The 18,659-nt window shown below is 41.5% G+C and overlaps 4 protein-coding genes and 1 non-coding gene across 5 annotated transcripts; 3 read left to right on the top strand and 2 right to left on the bottom strand.

Moving 5' to 3' along the window:
* Positions 1 to 43: 43 nt before the first annotated feature.
* Positions 44 to 5,892, bottom strand: poldip3 (polymerase (DNA-directed), delta interacting protein 3). The gene is made up of 10 exons (XM_018667647.2): positions 5,774 to 5,892; positions 4,904 to 5,004; positions 4,327 to 4,754; positions 4,169 to 4,213; positions 3,948 to 4,022; positions 3,610 to 3,831; positions 3,137 to 3,214; positions 2,881 to 3,010; positions 2,531 to 2,597; positions 44 to 1,312 (listed from the first exon to the last, which is right to left on the bottom strand). Exons 1-10 carry the CDS (start codon positions 5,839 to 5,841, stop codon positions 1,096 to 1,098), a joined length of 1,431 nt encoding a protein of 476 aa, XP_018523163.1. The 5' UTR covers positions 5,842 to 5,892; the 3' UTR covers positions 44 to 1,095.
* A 452-nt stretch (positions 5,893 to 6,344) lies between these two features.
* On the top strand, positions 6,345 to 6,498 carry LOC127143047 (U12 minor spliceosomal RNA). The gene has a single exon (XR_007814214.1). It is a non-coding gene; the product is annotated as a U12 minor spliceosomal RNA (small nuclear RNA).
* A 549-nt stretch (positions 6,499 to 7,047) lies between these two features.
* Positions 7,048 to 14,810, top strand: fam234b (family with sequence similarity 234 member B). Its single transcript, XM_018667760.2, has 13 exons — positions 7,048 to 7,194; positions 8,756 to 9,295; positions 9,802 to 9,915; positions 10,206 to 10,373; positions 10,647 to 10,762; positions 11,765 to 11,915; positions 12,054 to 12,195; positions 12,559 to 12,747; positions 12,880 to 12,958; positions 13,136 to 13,303; positions 13,453 to 13,573; positions 13,708 to 13,937; positions 14,039 to 14,810. Exons 1-13 carry the CDS (start codon positions 7,158 to 7,160, stop codon positions 14,039 to 14,041), a joined length of 2,058 nt encoding a protein of 685 aa, XP_018523276.1. The 5' UTR covers positions 7,048 to 7,157; the 3' UTR covers positions 14,042 to 14,810.
* Positions 14,811 to 14,880: 70 nt separating this feature from the next.
* Positions 14,881 to 16,414, top strand: LOC108877656 (essential MCU regulator, mitochondrial). The gene is made up of 3 exons (XM_018667762.2): positions 14,881 to 15,181; positions 15,462 to 15,626; positions 16,130 to 16,414. Exons 1-2 carry the CDS (start codon positions 15,026 to 15,028, stop codon positions 15,597 to 15,599), a joined length of 294 nt encoding a protein of 97 aa, XP_018523278.1. The 5' UTR covers positions 14,881 to 15,025; the 3' UTR covers positions 15,600 to 15,626; positions 16,130 to 16,414.
* A 313-nt stretch (positions 16,415 to 16,727) lies between these two features.
* On the bottom strand, positions 16,728 to 18,375 carry ndufa6 (NADH:ubiquinone oxidoreductase subunit A6). Its single transcript, XM_018667761.2, has 3 exons — positions 18,199 to 18,375; positions 17,074 to 17,189; positions 16,728 to 16,953 (listed from the first exon to the last, which is right to left on the bottom strand). The coding sequence occupies exons 1-3, from the start codon at positions 18,335 to 18,337 to the stop codon at positions 16,822 to 16,824; spliced, it is 387 nt and encodes a 128-aa protein (XP_018523277.1). The 5' UTR covers positions 18,338 to 18,375; the 3' UTR covers positions 16,728 to 16,821.
* Positions 18,376 to 18,659: the final 284 nt, after the last annotated feature.

Below are 18,659 nucleotides of genomic sequence, written 5' to 3'. Positions count from 1 at the left end.
AGTATTACATGGCAGACAGTAAAGATGAGTATCCAACAACATCTACAAAGCTAAATATTTATTGGCGACATTTCACAGACAGATCTGACCTCTCTAGCTTCTTCTTGACTGACATACTGATAAAGCAACAGAAAGTAATTTACAGTCCATGAACATAAATGAGCGTAATGTATACTAGAAAGAATTAAACATATACTGCTTCAAAAATGGGACAACCAAGTAAAACCAGCCACAAACAGAGCACACAAGAATGTGGATTTCACAACAATGGTAAAACCAAATTAAACATCAACATATGACTGTTGAGAACTGTTATGCTGTAATTATGGTATTATATTTTCTGTTCATCCCTGATTTACTCACACAAGTAGAATTCAGTTATTTTGGCTTGTAGGAGCTCTCCTCAGGTTGAGGTTAGGTTGTTGTTCATTCGTTGTTCTGTGTGACATGGTATCTACTGAATTTGTTGTTTCTTTTGTGTTGTTTGGTCTATGCTCTGCCTTAATTCTATGATATGTCCACCTGAGCAACCCAAGAAGAGGTACAGCCAATATAACTGAACACACCAATGTGAATGTACAGGCCTTTCAACATAATGGATCACTCAATAATGATAATGCTGCTCAGTGTCTGTCAATTATTTTTTTAGGTCTTCTTCCTGCCACACATGGGAGTTAATAAGAGTTTTTTTGTTTTTTTTTAAAACTCAACATATTCAGATGGGCTGGCATTGCATAAACAAAAAATAAAATTACAAAAAACAAAAAACAAAAAACAAAAAAAATCTCTACAGATACAGTTTGATTTGGCATCCCTCACCACATTGGATTAAAACAACAAACCAAATCACATTTCTTTCCACTGGTCCACCTTCAAAACAAACAGGTGACATTTGGATACCACAAAACCAAAAATAGGATGTTGTGTATCCATGAATTTCACGTTCAGAGTAGTCATGTATATCAAATGTGTAAAAATCTGTTTCATATGAGAATGGTGGCTGCCTGCTGTCAAGGTGAAAACCAGTTTATATGTGAACACTGAGAATGCAGTAATATGTTAATGAACAGATAGTGTATTCACACTAGAAATTAGCTATATCTTGATGCGAAAGGCGGTGGCCTGTGAGCTGGGAGGCTCAGTGGTGGAGGTGGACTGTGCAGTGGACTTGAACAGAGCTTTGAGGATGGTCTGGGGGTCAACCTCTGGAGTAGGCTGAGAGGAGGCTCGCTGACCAGCGGGGCGAGACAAGGATGGGGGCAGACCGTCTTTCTTTGTACTGCTGCCTGTGCCTGGAGTGTCACTGAGCCTCCTGTAGGAGCCCAGAGGAAAAAGGGGTGTACATGATTCCTCAAGACCATAAAAAAAAAAAAAAAACCACCACCAACAACAACAAAAAAAAAAAAAAAACAATATACAGGGTCCCAACTCTGTGTTAAATAATCCTAACATCTGCATATTTTATTTATAAAACATAGCTGTCATTAGATTTCTGAGTCTAGTCAACAGTGCACGCTACAAATACAGCAACAACCACTGCCACTGACATTTTCCCTTTGTCAGGTCTTTAGGTAGTATTAGGGAGTCTTTCCAAAGGTCACTTTGGAGCAGGCCCTAGAGGCAATAGTTCACTGTCTGTCTCAAGGATAGGCTGTGAAAAGACTAACTGAGTTAACCTGACCCACTACCCAATAGCAGTTGTCAGAGCAACTGAGGTCACAGATCAAGGTCATAGGTCAAGATATGATTAACAGAGCCTCCAGTCGAGGGAGTCAACAGTCATAATACTGGTGCCCTTCAGGGTCATGATATTCAGTCTTCCCTTGGGGAGAAAAAAAAGTATTGCATGAAATAAACAACATGACTTGGGTAAATGTGATTTAATGTTTAGGATTTGGTACCCAGTGTTATCTTCACTCATGTATGGAGAGGTGATGTGGTACTGAGAAGAATATCCTTATTTGGACATGAGGTTTGTATGTAAGGTTTGTATGGGTCTTGCATGGGTTTAAATACACCCCGCAAGGAAGATGACCTTCAGAGTTAGGTGGCGTTACATAGTGTTAACTTGTATTGCTCATCTATCCTCCTTGATAAAGCTTTAATAAAAACTTTTGCTTAAGACATCTGGGTCTCCTGAAACTTCTTTCATCACGAGTTAACCAGCCATCAATATTTCCATGACAAAGCTTAACTTGATTATGTAAGACTGAATAACCCAACCCCAAAAAACGTTATCTGATTAACTGCCTCTCCAAAAGGCAAAAGATCCTAAATGCTTGTTCAAATAAGATAATGATAAATCATGCCTTAATTTCACTGCTTGAGTATATGCAGTTGATTGCATGCAAATTTAATACAAGTAATATCACTGATCTTTACACTTAGGACATACAGTAAGTTGTAGTGACTCAAGCTAAAGGCAAATTACAGAACAGTGAAAATATGCAAAATAAAGTATGTGCATGTAAACACAGTCAAATACAGATTAATTTGAAATGAAAGAATGAAGCCCTACAGGCTCACTTACAATAGAATGGGCTGATCAGACGTGATGACATTTCCCTGAATATGAAGGTTACACTTCATGGGTTGGCCTGGGGGAAGACAGGAGGAAAAGACAAGAGAAGAAACAATCATACACAGAATCACCCAAACTCCATCGCTCTGGTTAGTGGTAGTCTTAGTGATATAAAGTGCAGCCAGCCAGACTTTCCTTCAGTTCTATAAAAACACATGTTTAACAAACATATACGAGAATATCCTCAACAAGTAAACTTGTCATCAGTACTGTAGCCATTCATTTGTATGCAAAACAGAAGGCAGTGCCCAAAACCCAGAGAGACATTTGATGTGTGCGTCCTTGCTACTGGCACTCACCGTCCAGGCAGCGATTGTTGTACTTCCTGTATGCGCTCACAGCGTCCTCTTTACGGACAAACACCACTTCAGCCACACCCACCTTCACCAGCCGTGCTCGCTTCAAGGCACCGCACACACAGAATAGTTCCTGTGGACAAATACATGAAAAGCACAAACACACATCGAATGAGTCATCATGAAGCAGCAACATTCAGCACATCATTGAATACCAAATGTAACAAAAGGTTATAGGCAAACAGCACTGTTCACTCACAACTATGTCCTCCTCAGTGACCCGGGGATGCAGGTTGTTCACTGTTATCTTTGTTCCCTCCAAAGGACTGAAAGCAGGCTAGAAAGAAATATGACAACATCACAGGATAAAGTATATGCAATGCCACTGAAAATGGCTGACAACCCTAACCCTAACTTGTCATTGTTTACAAAATTACAGCTTGGTACTGCTATGTGCAGGAAAAGGTGTTGTTAGCCAAGAGGGTCTTTGATAAATAATCAGAAGTACTCTATGGTCAACAATTCATGAAAAGAAAAATGTTCTCAATGTAATTATTACAGTACTAATCGATTGGCTTAACTAAGATGTCAATCAAGCTTGACTTGGTTGTTTCTGAAAACAGGATAAATTAGAAACGTTACTGACCTGTTGTATCCAGCTTAAATGCTAATTATATTGAATGATTACATAACATGGAGCTACAGCTTCAAGTGCAAGCAAGAGATGTTTACCTGAGGGGGAGTAGGAGCTGTTGTGCTGGTTTCCGCTGTGCTTTGCTGGAGCGTCCTGGAGACTGGCTGTAAGGTTGCAGCTGAGGACCGGTTAGCAGCCATGCTGGTGTTTGGCCGAGTGGGAGCCACGGGAACAGGGGGGCGCGGGGCTGTGTAGGCATCATTTTTAACCACCTTGGTGATTGGAGCTGACATGGAGAATGTGGAGCCTACTGTACCAGACTGTATAAAACAGAAGAATGAAAAGGTTTAATTTAATGTAAGAATGCAATACTTTTTGTGTTTTCAGTCCTACAGCACTATATATATGAGATCAGGTGTCAAGAGGCATCTCTTACCCGTGATTGTAGCATATTGTTTGCAGTAGTGATCTTCATTTGTTTACTGGTTCCATCCAGCTCATTTGAGACAGGCTGTAGGAGACAGAATACAATTAGTACTACATTTAACAGTTTTAACCATTATACAGAGGAAACATGGTGTTCTCTTCAGAGAAACATTCATGTCAACACAAGAGTTACTCTCAATGTCATTAAACATGCCAAGACAACAGCTCTACCTGTGTAGCTGCACGAATGCCACCTGACATCCCTACTGGACGTTGCTGTGAAAGGAAACATCATACATTACATGACAGTGTGCCTACACAATTCAATAAACATGCATAGACATATTATTTCACTGATCTTCCACAAACAAAACTTGTGTTAACCTTACCTGGATGGTCTTGGTTATCTTTAAGGGTGGTGCAGTAGCTGCCTGTGTCTGTATCCCTCCAATGCTTCTCTTGAGGCTCAGCCTATCACGAGCATCCATCATTCTCTTATTATTGCTTAGCTGTGGCGTTGCGCTGCCCCTCACACTCAGTCCCTGTACATTGGGGGCAAACTGCCTTGTGTTCACACCACTAGGGCTGTTGTTGGTCTGTATCTGTATCTGTGGTACAAGTGTCTGGCTCTGTAATTGGTGTGATACTGCCGTCTTTTGCGTGGTCTGTGCAAGGACACTGAACTGATTCTGCCCTTGTTTGCGGGAGTTGATCATCTGACGAGCATCCTGCACTCCTCCTGCTCCTCCCCTGCCACGGATTTTGAAGCGAGCATCTTTCTGTCCCAGCTTTTCTCTAGCATCTTTCACTTGAAAACCTGAGGGGAGACAGGGGATTGATGGAAAACTTTGTTTTAATCCCAACACATACCGCTCACAGATTGGTTGGTTTTCACTGATTGGTTGGTTTTCACTGGAGATTACAAAAAGCATTTTTATTTCTTGGTATAATAATAGTGGGCCTTACCTGTTCCCCCTCCAAGCCGTTGTCTGACATCATTAACCCCAATCTTCTGCCGGGCATCAAAACTCTTGCCAACGCCTCCTGCACCCCGTCCAAACATAGGCCTGAGAGAAAGAAAAAACCAAGTAAACACTGTTATTATAACACCCATTATGATTGTATAACCGGAACTCCTTTTCACATTTTAAGATCCTAACAGCCCATAATAATGTTAAGTATTCTGGAAGCAACATATACAATATTACAATTGACTGTAACACTTCATTATTTCTGGATCTGTATCACGAAGTTCAAGAGAATGTATTTAGAGGCTGGCGTACTGGGCTTTTGTATTCGCAAGAGAATAACATCTCTGCTTTTCATTCCAACAGAAAATTAAGAAGATTTCCACACAGATTTGGACAAATAAACATCCTTATTTAACCAAGTGCTTCCAGTGAACACACTTGTTCAATAAATGGGAGAAACTTGTTTTGATTCCAACATAAATATTAGCTTAGTAGCTAGCTAAGCCTGGCATGTGAAGCTACAAACATAAGCAAACTGGTTAACGCTTTTCACGTTTAAGCGTTAACACGAGAACTAAAAAATGCATGGTTAAAGGGGGATTTGGTTGAATAAGTAATACACATTTGTCGAATTCAAAATTGAATGGCTTCATACTTAATGGCCTACAAATAATGTCAGCTACTCAGCCGTGCCTTTACAACGCGGCTAGTCAGATGCTACAGGCTCTAATAGGCTAGCGTTAGCCTACGCTAACCAACTGATTACTAACAGTCTCAGTCTACATTAAGCTTTCAGAAATGTAACTACAAGTTGTCAAGTTCTTAATCATCAAACATCCATTGGTTGCGCTCTGGGTTTTAATACCGTTTAGCTGGAGCCTTGAGGTTAATACCGCGCTGTCGTATCACTTCATCCAAAGAAACGTCTGCCATTTTCTCACACTGGCTCACAACGCATGCGTGTGTGAGCGGTTTTATGTAGGACTACGGAAGCCGATTCGGACCAGAATGAAAAATGGCTGTCAGGAATTTACATACATTGAATTGTTTTAATTTCACTATTTGGTGATCCTATAATAAGTGGTAACGATAAACGTTAATGTGCACAGAAACGCAGGCTACATAGACAGAAACGTAACCGCCGTCTCATTACAAATAAATGATCTGCCATCGATTACTCTTGTCAAAATGCAAGCAAATACAAGTATCTGTACCCATGAGCCTTTGCGCCAAAATGTCACAAAAGTACCCTGATTTAACACTAAAAACGTAGTTTACGGTCAATAAAACAGAGTGAAACATTTTATTTCCATAATTGATTCTTTAGGACTACTGCTGGAAACACATATAAACTGCTGCCACTGAGCCATTCTTAGCACCCTAACAAAGAATACCTGGGCACTATGACTATGGGAATCTTCGCTCGATACTCGAGCATGCCTTAAACTGATGAGTAAGGAAAATAACGACGCGGGGTGACGCCCGTGTCCTCGTCTATATCACGAGATGAATTTTTGAAAGGGCACAGGTCTGCCTGCTGAGGTGACTCGCCTACTTTGCGAGATGCCTTACGGGACTAGGACCTCCCCCGAACCCCATACTTGTAAAAGTAACATTTGCTGATGAGCGAAACCTCATAAAGTCCTTTTTGAAATTCCAAGAAAACTTCTTAAAGTCTTGACAATGTTAAAAGAAATTAGGCAAATTAATGTGCTTACCTCAATTACCCATTTTAAAGAGCTAACTAGTAAAAACACATATTACGATGCAGTACAACATTATCACAAACTACAGCAGAAATTTCACATAATTGAGTCAGAACCTCCATGATCCAGAGTACCCTCGATCTTTAAATGCCATTTACTCTGTGTCTTACAGGATCGGTTTTCTACATTCCACTAGTACACGTGTTTTATGAGGGATGGAAACCACCCAATGAAATTTTATTGCTTTGTGCAGAAGCATTAGTAAAGTGCGAGGCTCATATTTCATATCTAGTTTAACTAAACCGAGTTTGATAGTGATTTTCCTCAATATCATCATATCTGCCTAACAACACATTTAGCTTAGTTAGCCGGTATTGTACACGAGAAACAACCAATACAAACTTGTTTGTGTAGCATAACAGAAAAACTACAAGTCCCAGCATACAGTTGGGCAGGCGCAGAGCCAACCTGCTGGGTCGGTGTCCTCGAGCTCTTCATCACCGCTGCCTCACGTCGCTACCTCGCGGATCCTTCAGATGAGAAATGGCTGCAGCGCTGTCCCGTGCCCTCAAATTGCCCGGTAAGATGCTTTACACGTTTTTCTTGTGTACAGGTAAAGAGACGAAACCGGGTTCAACCGATAATTAACTGAAAACATCATCAGTCGGGACTAAGGTGGTCTGTAGTGGTCTTTCCCTTTCTGCTCTGCTCATTACATGCATTTGATTCATTTAATTCCCTGATTTGTCTCACATAGTTAGCATCTGCTCCATGTCACCCCACATTAATGTTCATGTTTTGTAAATGATGTTAAGATGGATGTTGTTTTGTATGTAAGCAGAGCGGCACGCTGACGTCTCTGTTAAAGCGTGACTGCTGTGCGCTGTCAGTTAGCTAGCTGCTAATGATAACACAACTGATGCAGGGTAAACAAGAAAAGCGTAATAATAAATATTACATCTGACAGCGGTAAAAATATTGTACTGTATATAAACTGTATATACTAACATTACTTATGGAACAATCAGAGATGCGCATTCGTAGTTGTATTACCGTAATAGCACTTATAGTACTATTTAATATTTAAAAATGTATGTCTTCGAGCTATATTTTCTCTCTCGTTATGAGTATTTATTTCTTCAAAAAATAAATAAAATAAATAAAATTAATAACATCTATGTACTCATAAAATATATTATCAGTAGTTGTAGTACTAGTAGTAAAAATGTTATGGATGCGATAGTAAAAAATAAGATGGTAAAAATATTGCTCCAATAAGGATCGAGTCGAGGGCGAATTGACTTGGTTGTAGATACTCAAAGACTTGATCAGAGCTTCTTCAGCTCTGACTGACCTGTAGGCAGATCCAGGTATTTCACCTCTGTGGGGGTCCCATTCAAAGCCATTGGAGTCACTTGGTTTTTCAGTGCTCGTTAGAGTCGTTGTAGTCACCTGAGGCCAAATGTACACAACCGTCGTTTTAGGAGTCACATTAGACCCGGTGTTAACAGTTTGTTGAGCCTCCTGGGTAGAAATGAAATGACAGGATCATAGCTGGGGGATTAAGTGTTGTCATAGACCTTTTCCTCTGTTTAGGGATCTAAAATATGTACATTGTTGTTCATGAGGGAGTGTCTCTTACCCCTCAGGTGTAGGTAAACTGCTGAGTTTTGACCTAAGGCCCTCCTGTGTTAAAAACAAACAGTGACTTTATTCCAATTATTGGCTTTTTTGTAATGAGGTAATCTACTGTATATGCAGCTTTATCTCCTGTTTATGGCTTTAATGTGCCAAAAACAAAGCTATATACCTATATATAATTATATATAATAGTTTCATTGCTTTAATTTCATTGAATTGTTGGTGTAAAAAAGTAATATGTTTTGAGGATGAAGAGACAGTGCTTGAGTAAAATGCATTGTTTGCCTTATTTACCCAGAGGAAAAAGCCATTAATGCTAAGTGCCCAGAGTAAAGTGTTGATACATATATAACTCTACAGCATTGAAAGAGAATATGTTAGTAACTGTGTAATAAAAATAATAATTCAGTAGAGTATTGCAACACAACAATCACATGTCCCACTCACAAGTAACCAAATATCACAGTTAATCCTCACCAGCACTTCCTGTGTCTCTGCAGGGAAGAAGGGCTCAGAGCTCGGGGAGTACGACCCCCTAACCCAAGCAGACAGCGACGACGAAAGTGAAGAGGACGATCTTGTGCTCAACTACCCCCGAAATGGCCTCGGCAGGGACAGCTGCCTCGGCACGGGGTCCTCCAAGCTGCGGGGCGGCAGGTCCGGACGACTTATGAGGGGTAAAGGTGAGGCACGGGAGGATGAGGAGGAAGAGGAGGATGAATGGAGAGAGCGACTCCCTAGCAAATCCAGGCAGGACAGAGACAACGCCAAAGGCATGCAGTACTGGAGCCACAGGGACTCGGGCAGGGACAGGGCGGGGGAGGACAGAGCCGGGCCCGGTGCACTGGGCGGCGCCGGGCTGGGGGTTCGCAGTACCGACGCAGAAGAGAAGAGGATGAGGATGAAGAATGCTGTCCGAAGTGCGTTTTTCTTGGTGCCTCTGGTCTGTGCCACATTACTGGTGCTGTTATGTGCATTCCTGATCCCGTGCCAGAAGGAAAAGAGGCAGCAGTGGGAGAGAGCACTGGGAGATGCCGGAGGTAAAAGGAATGATGAGATTTGTGTGAGATTTGAGACAAAATTACTGCAGATACATTTTAGTATTTTATTTTTATTTGAGTGGTGGCTAACACTAATAATGTTCTCTTGGGAAGGACTTACTTAAGAGTCTCTTTGGAGAGACAATGCAGGAGCACCCTTTCATTAGTCCACTGTAATTATACAGGATTGTGAGCATCAGTCTACAAACCGCATGTTTTGTTTCAGCATGCACTATGAAAGCATTGTAGAGTGGCAGTAAATACAAACTCAACAGTGTTATGTCTTTCATGACTACGTAAGAATATTTAGCAGTATTTAAGATAATACAGCCAAGACATATGATCACTCATGTTTTGATTGTTAACCTTCATGCTTTTTATGTCACATCACACATTTTTTCCATTAAAAAACAACCAGACGCTGATCATTTTTAAAGCGTCAGTCAAACGCTGACTGGGATTCTACTGATGGATGGTGTTCATTTCATGTTTGGTTCTCGGTCTAGGTGTCACTCCACCTGCACTGGCGTTGTGGGATGTTGATGGCGATTCAGTGGAGGACGTGTTTCTCGGCGTTACCGAATGGACCAATGACACACATCCCACACAAAGGAACAAAAGTATGTGGGGAATTTTTTGAGAGGGTGTGGGCGATGAATCCAGATTTTTGTCTACACAGTTGAATTCATTAAAAATAGAATCATTTCATGGAAGAAGAGAGGGAGAGGATGGTCTGCGTGCCTCTTGGTGGCATTGTAGTGATACAAATACTTAAGCTACTGTGTAAAATGAATCTTCTACTCTAATCCTGCTTGTCCCGAGCCAACTGATTTAACCTGAGCCCACTTTAATATTTCATCATCTTTTGCCTTGTTTAACCCCCCTGTGTGACGTCCTGTCTTCGTCCCAGTTTACAGTGCGGTGGCGCTGTCTGCAGTCAGTGGTAAGGTGCTGTGGAGGAAAGTCATGGGGGAGTCTGTGATGTACATCCAGTGTGGTCTGCAGTACACTTCCCAGCCGTCACCTGTGTGTCTCCTCATCAGCAAATCCATCCTCATGGCAGTCAATGGCACCACAGGTTAGAAGACAAGCTGTTTAAACTCAATAGGTTTCTGTTAGTGTGTCTTTTTCCAGTGGAGATACGTAATTAGTTATTAAACAATAATTACTAACCAGGGCTACAAACCCTTTGCCTTTGGTTTTATATTGTCTTAATCTGTTGCCTGGTTATTCTGAGGGAGATGTTCACATGTCTCAGCTGGTAAAAACTTGTCATTCAGGGAAACCTACCCCAAGTATTCAAAGCACTTAAAACAAAACAAGGTCAAATAGGTTTCCTTTCACTCCTCAGGGAAGAACGTATCATCAGTCCAGCTCAAGAACATTGAATCCCAGGCAGTGTTACTTCCAGACCTCCAGGGCGACTCTGTCCCAGATCTGCTCATAGCCACCCTGCCTGCAGATGAGGTATAGTTTCAACTGTATGCAAATGTTTGGACTCCCCCTGGAAAAATTACACGTTTTGTTGTCGTTTTTTTGTTTTCTTTAAGTGAAAAGACAAATATAATACAAATTCACTGTAGTGAACAGTTATTGAGGCATGTGCAAAGGTTTGGGCACCCTTCTACTTAACTCCATAGACTTGACTCATTAGGATGTAAAAGGCAGGTCACGAGCTGTCATTAGGAACTGTCAGCTGAGGAAATCGCCAGAATTTAATAAATTCTCTGACTCTTCAAACCTTGTGACTCAACAATCACTGGTTCCTCTAAACAACCGACTGATGAGCTGAAAATGAAGCCAAATCTTTCCTACAAATCAGGGGAGGCTATAAAAAGATATCAAAGTGCTCCCAGTTTGCATTTTCCACTGTCTGAAATGACATTTAGAGATGACAGCTGTGGAAGAACGAGACGTTTTGGATGCTGAGGACAGATAGGGTTAAAATCATTAAGTTACTAAAATATGTAATGTGGCCAGAGGTGCCCAGACATTTGCATTCTACTGGATGTCAGCGTCCTCTCTCTTTTCTTCCTATATACATACATTAAATTACACTGAGGTATTTTACATATAATTCACAATGCAGTACAACTGTACATTATAAAATCTATGGTTCAATCTTTTACACTTTAAAACTTGTTTGACTTCTAGTTATTTCTACTTACTCTTATCTAAAACACTTCGTGTTGATCGTATGTCAGTTGATTTGCATGGGTCCATCAATTTAGGACTCTAAAATGCAGAAGGTGAACTTAATTGATTGGAATAGATGAATATCACAAATTTTCTTATCACACAGTGTGACACTTAAAAAACATGCAAGATTTCAGTTTTTAAATTTGACAGCTGCCCACTGTATTTCCACCAGCACATCTCTATAGCGTAACAGTCTAGTGATCATGAGCTGAAGGTTTACTAATCAGGCCTTCACATTCATTGACTGCATACCTTTTTCTGCCATTTCAGTCCTTGGATCTCTCCCTGACCTTGATCTCTGGGCTGACCGGGGCGCAGCTCGGACGTCCCGTGCCTTTCAACCTCACTGGACAAGGAAGGCTGATCGGGCCGTTGCTGCATGAGACACAAAAAGGGGCATATTACATCCTCTTTGGATTAGGTAAAGGAATAAATCAGCAATGTAAAGGACTTAGACATGACTCTGCAGGTTCTCGTGTTATTAGCATTATCAGGTTACTGATACAGTTCACTTACACTGGCATTTTACAAGACTTTGTGTTAATGTGTGTTTCCAAAGGCAATGTAGAGGCCATCTCTCTGCGTGATATTTACATCCGTGCCACTGGCCAAATGCCCCTAACTCAGGCACTTAAAATTAGGGATCCAGGCTGGGAGGAATTCAAGAAAACCAATTCGTCATCCTTCATACACATTTACAGGTACGCTTCAGTGACTGGCACTTGGCTCTGGTTACACTGGACAGACGGTTCTTTGTCTGTTGAATATTAAACCTTTAATCACTTGGTATGGTATGGAAACACTTACAAAGCCTGTAACAAGCCTGATCCTTTAACTACTGTCTGAGTGCTGATTTTATTCAGTTATTTATTCCACTGGAGTTAAATAGAGAATGCTAAACTTATTCATTGCAGTTCAGTATCAAACAATTCAGAGAGTCTTTTTGATAAGTGGTTTTTAAAGTAGTAGCGTAAAGAATATACATTTTAACAATGACTGTTAGTAGTTTATTAGTCCCAATTTCACCATTAATCCCAGTCACACTTCTGTGATCTTCCTTTCAGAGGATCTGAGCGTGTGGAGTTCCTGCTCCCTCTTGTGGCTGATTTTGGCAACAACCACAACAGCCTGGACTCTGTTGCTAACGCCACCAGAAGTGACTGGGTGCTAGTGTACGGCTCCAGCAAACTGTCAGTGCTCAAGCAGAAGGACATTCGTAAAAAATGGACCTTCAGTTCAGCTCCCATTCACAGGTAAAGCCCCACATATCGCTATGTCTACCACTGACTGAGTTACTATTACATTTCAGCTGTTTAAGCATATTAACAAAAATAAAATGTTGTATGTACAAGAATTTCCTAAAAATATTTCTTTTCCCGTCTTAGCCAACCAGCCCTGGGACACTTCAATGATGATGGAGTCCTTGATCTTTTCTTTCAGCATTCAGCAAACGGTGTCATGAAGGTAAAACAAGCTGTCCTTTCATACAGTTTTTTTCAGGGCTTATAGTAATGCACAAATCTTGGTTAAACTTCTCTTTTTTTCCCAGCAACACTGAGTTGTTGCTTAAGCCTTCAGCCTTCATTTCGAACCTATGTTTTCTCTAATTGTTGTGTTTTTCTCCTCCTCTCTGTCTGTCAGGCGCAGGTCGTCAATGGAGCAAATGGGCACCTTCTCTGGTCAGCGGAGTTTGTGTGTCCTCATCTTGTTTTGGAACCTTCTGCAATTTCCACCTCGACCGGCCAATCAACTTTCCTGTTTTGGGCCAGTGAACCAATCAACGTGCAGAAGAATGTTACCAAGACAACTGTGAGTCTGCCACAGTTATGCTCAGTGAATACCAAAAATAGACTGCTCCGCATGAATCATCTTCACAGCTTATTTTACTTTATTGTCTTTGAGTTTGACCTGGAATACTCTATAACTTATGTAAAAAACTGTCCACACTGGCTCTGTAGGTTGCACCAGGTGTTGCTGCAGCAGAGCCACTCATCAGAAAACTCTTCTTGCTGCACCCTACATATCCCACAATCCTGGTGGAGCTTACTAGTACCACAGACACTGCAGTCACCTCTGCAGGTAAAAGGCACCATAGTTCAAATGTACTCAAGCTGCAGAACACTTTAGAGCAATATTTGTATTATAACCATCATCATTTGCTATCCAAAGATCCGGTCACCAAGCTTTATGTTCTCCTACTTCCTCCCTGACAGTGAGTTATCAGGAGCATCAGAAAGATGCCTCCTACATCACCGTATCCTCCCGGCCCACACCTGACTCGGAGCCCAGCGCCCAGATAGTCAAGAGCATGAGCCTCAAAGCTGCCATCGCCAAAGGACAAATCGTCAGACTTGGGGAAACCAATAAGACCGGGGGGGCGCCAGTTAAACCTGGCCTGTTTGAGGTCAACAAGTTCTTCAGGCGTCTGTCCTTCAAATGTCAGGTGAGGAAGACATAGTGTGAGATACAGGCGGTAAAATCAGGTAGAAGAGCAGCCTCATTTATTTGAAGCTCACATTCTTACAAGTGTCTTTCTCTGTTTAGTGATGAGCCGCCGCCAATGCTACCTTGCCTTGCACCACACGAAGCGGTACGACTGAAAGGGGCTCGTGTATGGACGAAAGGGACATAAGCTGTGGAGAGCTCTGCACTGAGGACACACTAAGAATTCATTTCAGCTGTTCAGTTCATCCTGTTAGGTTCACTAAGTATGAATTTAATTTCTGTTACTTGACAAAGAGATTTCTTTATTGTAAGTATTTGTAGGCAGGGATTTTGTTTATATTGTTTTGGTTTGTATTATGTTTGCACAATGAAAAAAAGGCCTATTTAAATTATTTAACATGCATATAGGGAGGTCTGTAAAATTTAATTTGATGTTTATGATTGTTTGGACTTCATGGCAGAAGAATAACTTTATATTTATCACTGACAGTGAAGATGAAAGAACATTTAACTGTAAATTTTACAGTATACATCACTTGTATAACTCTTCCAAGGCCAGTATATTCATGTGGTGTCATCCCCCCAGTCACATGCAATCTGTCACGAAGCCACTAATATTGTTCTTCCTGCTCATCACCAAGTTTAGTAATATAGGGAGGGAGGAAGTATTTAATCCTGTACAGTATTTATTGATTTGCTGTAAAGTTTTGGTTTCTCTTGTTTGACCTATCTTGTCAGATTTTGTATGGTTACATAATCAACCAGTTTATTTTCTCTGAATGTGTGGCTGCTACGGGTTATGGCATTTAAATGTAAGCTGCAACATCACATATTTGCAAGAGAAAGTATGAAAACCACTTCTTTACCGAGACTGCAGCGTGCTTCCTGTGTCGTTTATTTCAACCATTGTTCCCGTTTCTCAAGTGTTTGTAGTCTGTGAAGTTGTACAGACAACCTACTAATACAGTTTATAAATAGAAAACGTTAATTTGTGTTACAGTAGCGCGTGGCGGCGCTATTGCACCTCCTCCACGTCCAAAATTATCTCTCGTTTTCCGCATTGCTGCCGCATCAAACGCTGTAAACATGGCGTCGGCGCTCGGTCGCCTGGCCAGGCTGTCAGCCTTCAGAAACGCTCGCGCATCGCCGCGGACTCCCTCAGACGGGCCGGGGAGGACCGTGACACCGTGTCGAACAGCCGTGTCCACATCATCCGGTGCCATTCTGCCCAAACCCAAAAAGGTGAGTGTTGAATTGAAGGGTCGGTGTGGTGTGTAAAAAAAAAAAAAAAAAACCCAGCACGGTTAAGACACGGGAGAAAAGGGGTGAGTTCTCCCCAAGGAACAGTCATGAGTAGGTGAAATAACAAAAATACGGAGGTGTAGTATCTGAGTGCGTACTCACAGAGATTTGTATTAACAGCGCTACTGCAGTGATATAGTAGAAGTCAGCCTTGGACAAGAACTTGACATGAACTAACTTAGTTGTTTCTATGGTGGGATGTGTTGACACTGGGGAGCAGACCCCCTTCGGCCTTATCCGGATTGCTCTGGTAGTGGTGCCCTTCTTGTATGTGGGGACTCAGATCAGCAAGAACTTTGCTGCGCTGCTGGAGGAGCACGACATCTTTGTCCCCGAGGACGATGACGATGATGACTGAGATGTCTGTATGCTTCCTGGTTACCAGGTATCACTGGGTTTGGATTGTGGGCTTCACTGATGAAATTGTGGCAAAGTACACACACACTTGCTCAATCTATTCGGTGCATGGGCAGCAGCTGTAGGGAAACATTGACCTCACCAAGAGTGGCCCCCTAAACTAGACAATATACTGACGCTGAATTTGAGTACACAAACTGAAGCACAGGATTGTCCAATTCCCAAATAGGGTAAATAAACATCAACAAATCAGTTCAGTACGACAGTCTACAGTCAGTGATGAATTTTCCAGCACTGACAGGCTCAAATGCACCAAGTAGAGAGGGGAAGAATACAATATGTTGTGGTGCCCATGTGTGCTTTGTATGTTTTTTTGTGGTTTTTGCAGCTGTTGCTGAACAGATTTCAGTCATATTTTGGTGTGTCCGTGTTTGGAGTTTAAGAGAGCATGTGCAACTTAAAATGGGATAAAGACATAAATGAGAAAAAAAAAGTCACCACTCACACTCAAACTTTTTCTTTCCTCTACAGATCACCTTGTTTTGTCACTACAACTGGGAGGAGTCTGTGAGCCTCTGAGCAGATAAATGCCTTCCTCTGCTTTGTTCTTCTGTCTGCACTGGATTCAGGGTTTTTGCTGTTACCGACACTGAGACAGAGCTGTCCCAGGCTGATCGTATCGTACTGTATTTGCATGCACTACTTAAGTCTTAATAAAGGGTATGACAAGTGTAAAATGCACCACATGCTCAATGGATGTTTGTACAAGTTGATGGCATCTGTGCACACATAAAATAAACTGCACACTTTCAGTCATGCAAAGTGTAATGCTGGTGTCCTATAATACAGATCCCCACCAATAAAACCTGACCTAAACTGAATAAATCCCAACACAATATATTCATTTCCAGGTACATAAAACACCAGACAGCACAACCTCCATACTATCTTAAAGGGACAGTTCTTCCAAAATCTACACATGAAAGACATTGCTGTGACAGCTTCATTAAGAATGTGAGAAGAAACTGTTCACAGCACTGTCTGTTATAGTGTGTTTTTTGTTGAACCGTCACTTAAATTAATCCCAGCAGAGCTTTGATAGTTGATAAAAGACACAGCTTTAGGTATATGAGTGTTAAGTGTGTATTTACAGTAGAAGGGGAACATCTGTTACACTGGATACAAGCGAAGTGGGATCAGCGTGCAGCAGATAGCTATACAGTTCATGGGTCATGACCCCGGTAGAATTTGGACAGGAAGTCAGTGGGACGAGGCTCCTCACTCTCATGGAAATAGCGCATTATGTGGGTCTTCTGCTTCCAGACGTGGATTGTTTCCTGGAGTTCCATTTTGCCCTGAGGATCAAATAACATGCATACAGAAAAACTTAAAGTACACCTGAGAGGAAACAGCATACAGTTGCTCCTAGGAACAGTCTACATCTCTGTTCGTTCAACTGAGGAAGCTGTTTTTACCTTAATGACCAACATGTCAATCACACGGGGGTCGGTAATGTGCTTGTTTTTGTCGAACATCTCCCTCACTTTGTCTCTTCCCTGACGTGTTGAGATGTCCAGCTGAAAAACAGCAACTGCAGAGAGAGAAATATGAGCAAAAAGTCAGTTTCCACTACATCAACTTTATCCAGGATCTCATTTTCATTTATTATAATTATAGCATTGCTTTTATTTTAATGGATGAGGCTGGTCTTACTCTATACTTACTCAACCAAACCCATGAAAAAACCAAAACCAATTTGTCACCCTGTGCCAAGACTCATAGATGGGTTTTTAATATGTTTGGACAGCACACAGTAAAGGGTATATCAGGCTTTGGCTAGTTCGATACAGTGATAAACTGATTGTTGGTTTTAGGCCTTACATGGGATTTGTTGAAGGTATGAAAATAGAGATTATCAATACCTTTACCCTGTAATGTAAAATAGCGTCAAGAGTTATTTTGCGACAGCTCACAAACTGTCAGGACATGAACCAGCCTCAGTTTGTGCTTCTCGTGTATTAACTGGAGCTAAATATAAACATACATTCTACATAAGAAGACCTCATCTAAGGGAAGAAAAAAAGACATTTCGTAGCAATCATCTTCATCAGCTGGTGTCCGAGTGTGCTGCATGGGTGATTTTAAAACATTTTTCATGTCTGAAAAAGGACGGGTCATCGCAAAATGTGAACCCACAGAACAACCGATTAGCATCGAGGAATGCACCGCTGAGTTTTTACACTTAACAAGACTTATTGTATTTTAAAACACGTAGACCAACAGCAACAACAGAATACAATTATTTAAGTCATATTGCAAATACAGGTATTACACCCGATAATGCTTTTAGGAGCCGATTAAATATTGGCATGAGTACTGCAAGAAATAAACTCCTGTGTAGTTCACGTTTCTGTCGCTGTTTATTCATTTTAAGATACCGACGTTTCTATTAAACGTAAGAACGTCTGAAAAATGTACTGTTATGTTTAGGATGGTTGTTTGCTAGCAGCTAATGTTATGCTGAATCTCCACATAGACGCGACCTTGACGCTCGCGCTCCTCGTTGAACGCCTTTTTCCCGCCACAGCGGACCGACGTACCTGTGTTAGGGACCTCTCGGTACCAGGCTCGGTACAGCTCCCGGACCCTGCGCTTGGCTTCGTCCAGATCCCGGCTTAAAATCGGTTTGACAACTTTAGCAGCTCCAGCAGCCGCTCGGGTCGCAGCCGTGGACGCCATGACTGCTACCGTTTAGTCGTTTCCGGTTTTACTTAGTCGACGGTGTAATTATGTTGACAAACACTGTGGTGCCACCTAGAGGGAAGGCTGGTTCAAGACAGGGCAGTCACTGACCGTCATGAATAGTAGGTACAACTTGGGAGATTCTTAACACATTTAATTGTTGTTTACCATGTTTTAGAGACATTCAATTCCGAGATAATTAATGCTGTTGTACTGAACTGCATTATACTTTGAGTTGTTGCTGATGTCAATTTAAGCATGTAAATGAGGTGGACAAAATATTAGAAATACATTTCCATCTTTATACACCATGGGCAAG

This window comes from Lates calcarifer, linkage group LG11 (assembly GCF_001640805.2).
Source record: "Lates calcarifer isolate ASB-BC8 linkage group LG11, TLL_Latcal_v3, whole genome shotgun sequence".
In the NCBI taxonomy this organism is placed as follows: Eukaryota; Metazoa; Chordata; class Actinopteri; family Centropomidae; genus Lates; species Lates calcarifer.
Note: the sequence above shows the minus strand (reverse complement) of the source record. Positions and strands in the feature narration are given on the sequence as shown.